General features: G+C 38.8%; 1 protein-coding gene across 3 annotated transcripts; it reads right to left on the minus strand.

Moving 5' to 3' along the window:
- Positions 1-52: 52 nt before the first annotated feature.
- gsr (glutathione reductase) lies at positions 53-7,754 on the minus strand. 3 transcript variants are annotated; one of them, XM_083786181.1, is made up of 13 exons: positions 7,561-7,754; positions 6,895-7,111; positions 6,374-6,400; positions 5,560-5,648; positions 3,693-3,762; positions 3,386-3,533; positions 2,991-3,045; positions 2,711-2,810; positions 2,373-2,612; positions 1,886-1,997; positions 1,464-1,595; positions 846-979; positions 53-745 (listed from the first exon to the last, which is right to left on the minus strand). In XM_083786181.1, exons 1-13 carry the CDS (start codon positions 7,617-7,619, stop codon positions 596-598), a joined length of 1,533 nt encoding a protein of 510 aa, XP_083642307.1. In that variant the 5' UTR covers positions 7,620-7,754; the 3' UTR covers positions 53-595. The 3 variants fall into 3 exon arrangements, with proteins under 3 accessions (XP_083642307.1, XP_083642306.1, XP_083642308.1); XM_083786180.1 differs by having other exon boundaries at positions 6,895-7,114; XM_083786182.1 differs by having other exon boundaries at positions 608-745; positions 846-894; positions 6,895-7,114.

Below are 7,754 nucleotides of genomic sequence, written 5' to 3' on the forward strand. Positions count from 1 at the left end.
ACATCCTCACAAAAGATAGCATCCAAGAAGAAAAAAAATCTGCAAAGTTGCATTTAGTGAGAAAGATAAAGCTTGACATGTTTAATGAATCTGTTTACAGTACAGTAGATTGTATAGGCTACTTGGCAAGCTTGTGACCTTGGACTGGTAGAAAAAAAACGGGCAGCAATGTTTGCATTAATGTTCATTCAATAAATGTCTGACAAATGAAATGGTTTATATTTATACACATACACTAGGAGAAATGCTTTGACTTTACCAAGCAAATAACTCGACAACAATAATTGTAGGGCCACCACTTCTAAATTCTAATTCACAATAATCATCCTGAATATTGCATGAAATTGATCTGCACCACCTGAAAGACCCACATACAATTGAAAAAACTTCGTATTGGTCCATTTAAGTAAAATTCGATGGAAAAAGTATCAAACGCTGCACACAAATAAGGTCACTTAGAGGGAAAACTATGTAGGTAATAGGTCAACAACAAGTTATTAAGCTGTTGCGAGAGTCTATGGTGTGTATATATATCAATCTTTTTTTTCTAGTGATATTGGGCGGCAAGGGACTTCTTTGTTTGTTTGTTTTTATCTTAACGCATTGTGACCAACTCCTCAGACGAGGTGGGGTGAATGGCAATGGTGTTGTCAAAATCTGCTTTGGTGGCTCCCATCTTTATGGCTACAGCGAAGCCCTGGAGCATCTCATCACAGCCTAGGCCCTGCATATGCAGGCCGACCACCTGGAAAGAAGAATTCAGTTTAAGGCAGTAGCAGGTACAGATATTTTGCCTTTAAATGGCTGCTGTCAGAAGACTTTTTCTCCAATGACACATACTGTACCTTCTCCTCCTTGCCCACACACACCAACTTCATGACACACTTGGACTTCCTAATTGTGAGGGAATGATACATTGGTGTGAAGGAAGTGGTGTAAGTCTTTACATTCTCCTTCCCGCTGGTTTTAATGGCCTCCGCTGTAACATCAAAGTATAATAGAGCGCAATTGAGAACCACTGCTGTATACTGTAATGGAAATGGACATTTGGACAAATTGACATTTGATGTTTAAAAAACAAAACAAAATAATCCCACGATTTTTCGAACCCAGTTCTTTTTCACCCAGTATTTTCACCGACCAGTTGGGCTGATAGTGGGTTGATAGTATCATGTGGCCAGACTGTTGCCTCTCGCAATTTTCAAATGCTTTCGTCAAAATCTTTTTTTTCGTGAACGGAAATGCCAGACGATATAGCATTCAGAGATTGTGGAATAGTTGTCTGCCTACGTGAGACTAGGGCACTGATGACGTGGAGGAGAGAACACGCCCCCACCGCCAATAGAGTCCCCAGAACCTTCTAGCTATGAGGCGACATCACTACCAACTGCGCCACCGTGCCCTTAAATGCAGAATCTTACCCCCAACCCAACCAAGGACATCTTGAGTAAGGGCACTCTCACCTTCCGTTTGACCAACGGTACCGATGGGTGGGTGGGCAAAGACAACAGTGGGAATGTTGGAATAGTCCACTTTGAATTCGGTCTTTCCGTCAAACAGCCTGTGTGCCAGCTTTCTACCTGCAGCAATGGCAACTGCCCATGCGCAAAACTTATGTCAGAATGCAACTCAGAACAAAATACACCAATCCAATAAAATATAATGCAAAAAATATTGATCAGTTACAGGTTTTAGCTACCGATATTGATTGGTATATCATTATTATTTTTTGTTTATATATATATCAATATCGAGGCAGTACAAAATTGCACCTACATACTATGAAATGCACAAATGTTTTACAGGGGAAATAAATAAATACAGGGGAAGTTACAAACTTCCCTGTCTTTACAATATTATAAACATGATTTTATGCAGAGCCTACCAGGTGTGAGAAGGGCCTTGCCACAAACATCCCCAACAGCATAGATACCCGGGCGGCTGGTATTTTGGAACTCGTCCACCACAATATTGCCTCTTTTGTCTGTATCAATGCCCTGACAAACAACACAGACAAGAATACATTTTGAAGCAAGCCTTTTTGGTTTTTGGTATTTACCTCCGTACTCTAGTGCCTATTTATTTAAGCTGTTAATTCATCATAGAAAAACGATTACAACACTACGTTAAACTCTCTCTGACACATACATTGGGAACATAGCCTTTCATTCTGAAAGAAGAAACTAATAAGGAATACATGCAAATGTAAAGAAGATCAACCCTATAGCACCCCATTATGGGGGTGCAATACATTTTTAAATAGAAGATCGAGTCTGTTGGTTAGTCTGCTATTTTTGGCAAAGCTATTTAGTGTATCTAATTAAATATTTAATTTAATATTACCAATTAAATGGCCTGTAATGCATATTTACCATCTGTTTGAGGCAGAGTCCAGTAGTGTTGGGTACTCTACCGATGGCCCAGAGGAGACAGTCCACTCCTTCGATAGTAACAATTTTCTCCTCCGGGTCTTTGGTGACAAGTGTCACCTCCAGGCCCTGGTCTGTTTTACTCACTGACTTCACCTGACTATTCTTCATTAGTTCTATGCCAGAGCTTTGCAGTTCATTTGTGCAGTTTGAACTTATAAGTGTGTCAAAGTTCCTTAAGACCTGCAGTGAATATGAAAAAGATTTTTTTATTTCTCAGAACACTGAAATAAAGATTTAGTTGTCTAGTATTTCTGATGAGCCAATCACTCCTACTGTACCTCTGACTGACGAATTATGAGAGATGTTTTGGATCCTAGGGTAGACAGAATGCCAGCCATCTCCACTGCAATATATCCTGCTCCTACAACAACACTGCGCCTGTTGGGGTGATGCATGGTATATTTAACTGTATGAATGCACATCTACAGTATGAAGACATATTTTTCCAACTTAATTCAATTTACTGTCATATCACTTTACACCAGGTATAAAAGAGTGAGTGATGTTATTTTGTGCAAACTATCTTATAATAACATTATCATCAATAACATATCTTACTTTGGAAGGCTTTCGAGCTCAAAAAAGCCATCACTGGTGATGCCTAGACTTGCTCCTGGAATTATTAACAAACAAAACCATTACTATATATTTTTTTCTTCCTTTATTTTGTGCTTGTTGTAAAAATCTGATAAACTTCTATACATAGATGTCTATACAGTAGGCTGTATAGACATAACCTATGTGTTTAGTTATTACGGTTTTCAGATGCATAGTAGACGGACGCTCCACCATGTTATGCTAAAAGCACCAATGCCAATACCAGACTAAAATAAACTTTCCAAAATATTTGTAAATATATCCCTTAAAATAAATCCCCTTCCCACTACATGCTTTATGTTAAATCAAACACCTGCTTTTTCAGAATAATATCAATGAACACTTAACTGTTTTACCTGGGATCTCACTATCACTTTGTTCAGAAGGGCGCCCTCCAGTGGCAATCAGGATGTGGTCCGCTGTATACTTCTTCCCATTGACCTCCACTGTAGGTTTAGGGTCATCTGTGAACCTGGCTGGACCTTCAATCATTTCGATTTTAGCCTGTAGAAAAGGAGTTACTTACAACTTGCTGTGCATTGCCACAAAGCCTAAGGGACAACAATATTTCATTAAAAAACTGTTATGACAAATTCTAGATAGGACTAGTTGTGAATTTGATTAATCTCTAGAGGTAAGAGTAAATCTAAAAAAGGACTTTACCTTGTCAAGGTTACTGCGATAAATATTATTCAGGCGACTGATATAGGCATCCCTTTTAGCCTTGACATTTCTGAAAAAGATCATAAAGGAAAATTGAACAATTAATCCAGAGAACGTTTCTCTTCTTCAATGTCATACTTCACATTCATAGATTTGCACATTCGGAGAGTGCCACCACAGTTTAAAAAAAAAACGAATTGGCCAACAACCAGCTCCTCTGGTGTAATTGGAGCTTAAATATGTATATTGCAATGGCACAGCTGTGTTGCAATTTCCAGTCAGGACTGTCAGGTCTATCAGTACTGTATCAGTTAACCTGACTTTAATGGATAAAGTAAGAGAAGTGTAACCGTGGGATAGGAATAGATCAGTGGTTCTCAAAAGATATATCTTTTGGCTCTGGACCACTCGTATATTTCAGTTAAATAATGACTTGGCTTGATACAATTTGTTGCACATAGTATCGTGCAATGAATTAAATCAAGCCCTTAACAGTCATGATTTTATTAGCTATCAATTCAAATATTTTCTTACATTTGATGTTTAATTTCAATCTTTTTATTAGCTATCGATTCAAATATTTTCTTACATTTGATGGACTTTTGAAATACTGTATTATTTAAACATATTTTAATACATCTAACAAAGACATTTTATTTATATTTTAAAACATTTTCCCATGGACCACCAGCAGGCCTATTATGCCATGGACCACTAGCAGTCTGTGGACCATCTGTTAAGAAACAGTGGTATGTATATATTGCATAGCATTAGCAAGTGTTATGAAAGCGCTAAGCTTAGCCCATACCCTCCCAACACAACAGTGGTCCCTAGCTTGATTCTTAGTCAGGGTGGTGGTCCCTGGTTCACAATCAGTTGAAAACCCCTGAGGTAGGGGAAGCTAAAGGAAGCCCAATAGCATTGTGGTATATGGAACTGTGTTCCAAAATAAATAAATTTGCCCATTTTAAGAAAATAAATACATTTTCTCTTACATCCACTGCCAGAGTGTGTGGTTCCAACTCGTTTATTCATTGTCTTATGTTTCCCATTTTTATTCCTTATAATTCATGACATTTAAGTGTTTCTGATCTCCTTTTTTACACACATAAAAAAGTACTTTGTGGACATGATCACATGGCTGTGTTTGGCCTACTGGCTGACACCTTGACTCATTCTGAGTCATCTTGTGTAAACAGGGAGTACTTGAATAAATAATATTCATTACTATTATTAAATGCTTCTGCTGTGTTTGGCCCGTTGACTGCAACCTTCGAACAACCATATCATTTAGAGGCATCTTGTGTAAACAGAGGGTGTGGTTTAACGGTACTGCTCAACAAGAGAGGAGTAGGCAAAAGGAAACCAATTAAATAGAATATTTGACTGAAAAGGTGGTTTCTTCTCTTCACTGTATCTACCTTAGTCCAGCACCAGCCAGGAACTGGATGTGCGCTAGCCACCTGCTTTCTGAACTTATAAAGGTGGTATCACTTTCCACATCTAACAAGCATCCCTTTGTTGCCAAGAAGGAACTGTCGCTTTCCTGTTCTCCCTTTTAGCTTATTTGGTAGTGGGTACTGTATTTATGAGCATTGTATGTCTGTCCTGTTTTTTGTTGTTATTTTTTTGTTTACTGGCAGAGTTGTGTCACTTATTTTGCCTATTGTTCTGGCCAGTTCACACTTGTAAAAGAGACTTCAGTCTCAATGTGGTTTTTTACTGGTTAAATAAAGGTTAAATAAAAATAAAAATAAAACTGTCATCTTCCTAAACCTTATCACGTCTGGAAATCAGACGTGATACAGTATATGATACTTAATATATGTGTATCCTCACAATAGAGGCAGGAAGAACAATAACTTACTCCCAGCTGAAGTGAGCATGCGCATTTTCAAAGCCATAGTCAGAGTGGTCATGCAGGTATTCAGCATGTACCGCTGCATTCCACATAACCTATGAAGAAAGACAGAAGACAGCATCTCAAGATAACAGAGAGTAGGCCTAAGTTCTCAACATTACTCCTATCAAAGTAATTATTTACAGGGTTGTTTGCAAAAGACAACGTGCGATTACCACAGGGTTTATTAGCACAATTTAAATATGTGTCTATAGAGGCCTTTATAGCCACTTCCTGAGGATTTTTTGTTTTTGTTTTTGTTTGTTTTTTGTTTATTGCTTTGAAAATGTTGTATTATGTTGTACTGTATCTCAACGACACTGCAAATGAGGGAAACCTCAATGTAAATAAAGGTTTGAATGAATGAATGAATAAATGTTGAAACCAGTCTGCATCTAGTGGCATTTGATTGAGATGTAGTAGCCCTGTCATCATATTAAAGGCTTTTTAACTAAGTCCTAACCTTGAGTGGGCTTGAAGTTTTCCCATTTTGATTGGACCTCTCTTCAACTATGATCCTGTTTTGTTTTGTGATCACCCCATCACCACCCAGACTGGAGACTGGAGTCGTAGTCACCCAGTGAACTAGAAGCACTCAGCTTCACTGCACAGATAATCGAATGTAATTGATGTATTAACGTGTATTGTTCCTGCTTAGTATAAATCGCTCTCGATTAAGAGAATCTGCTAAATGCCTGAATTGTAAATGGTCTTTGTTCTTATTGTCTGTATTGTCTTCCGACACTGACCATTGCAACAGTAAAAGAAAAGGGAACAATACCTTCTTTGGGACACAGCCAACATTAACCTGAAAAAATGTGACAAAGAAAATGGTTTAAGCTTGTACTAAATACATTAATAAATAGACAACTAATGTTCCATTAATAACAGGATCTCCAATGTATATAGCACTTTCCCCAAGTACCCAAAGACACCTTACATGGTTGAAGGAGGGGGGAACATGGTTCTATTATTCATTACTGACTTTTAAACTTCAAGGTACTTCTATTATATTAGGCCTATATTATATTGGACTGGTCAACGAGTAACTGGTATCTTGTGCAATAATGTATCCATTCAGGTAAACACAAACAGACATCCACTGCTAAAAAGTCAGCAATGAATAACAGAACCATACATGATTGCAAACACTATTTTGTGCACAAAAACAACCCACAACAAAAAGGTTTCGCAGTGCGCCGGTTATCTGCATCTGCACGTGACGGATGCACCGGCCAGTTGATCAAACAGTAGTATGGTATCCAGAAGAATATATTAAGCTAACTTGTGTTCGTTACTCACGCAGGTACCTCCAAGTCTGTGACTTTCTATCACCGCGGCTTTGGCCCCGAACTCTGCCGCTCTCCGTGCGCCTGCCAGACCCCCAGAACCCCCGCCGATCACCAGCAGATCGAAGTGCGCTGCTGTTGTCTGCGAGGCCATGACGATGCTCCGACGATGATGTCCGTAAAACGAAGAAATCAAATCCCTGGCCGTAATGAAAGGCAGAGTTTGTGTTCTGCTGAAGCAGAAGAATAACACTGTCATAACCAGGAAGAACACACGCGACGAGTGGAAATGGGAGGGTCAAGTGAATGCAACCGCTGCTGTGTCATTATGAATTACAACAATGGTCTGCAAATCCCACAAAGTGTTCACAATGCCATGGTGATGATGGTGCATGCTCTCGCTGGGCTACAGACAGCAAGGGGGACTACAATAATAATTTGGGTAAATAAGTGTATGAGATGAAAGATGGGTGGTGGGGTATCACAGCAGCTTTTAAAAGCACAACAACTATCGTGGAAGTGGAACTTATATGGTCATTCAAAGTTACTGTGAGTGCACTGTCAAGAACATTTAACTGTTTAAGAAGTGTCATGATGTAGGCTACATACATCAATAGCATAATCAATAGACTAATATGCTATTTGCTAAATAGAGTTTATTGCTGTGTAGCCTACTCACCTCCGCAATGCATGGCACACTCTACAAGAGAGTGGCAGTCTACGAACTCTGCCGAACATGATTATTTATGGCTTGTTCAAAGTCATAATTAGAGTGACAGTGAGACGATGGTGTTAGTCCGTTATTTGTTCTCTCCCTGGGCTTTAATAGCCTGCGTGGATTATCAGTAAATATAGTGTAGTGTTGTACCAGTC

Source organism: Protomyctophum parallelum, assembly GCF_964188405.1.
Source record: "Protomyctophum parallelum genome assembly, chromosome: 16".
Classification (NCBI taxonomy): Eukaryota; Metazoa; Chordata; class Actinopteri; order Myctophiformes; family Myctophidae; genus Protomyctophum; species Protomyctophum parallelum.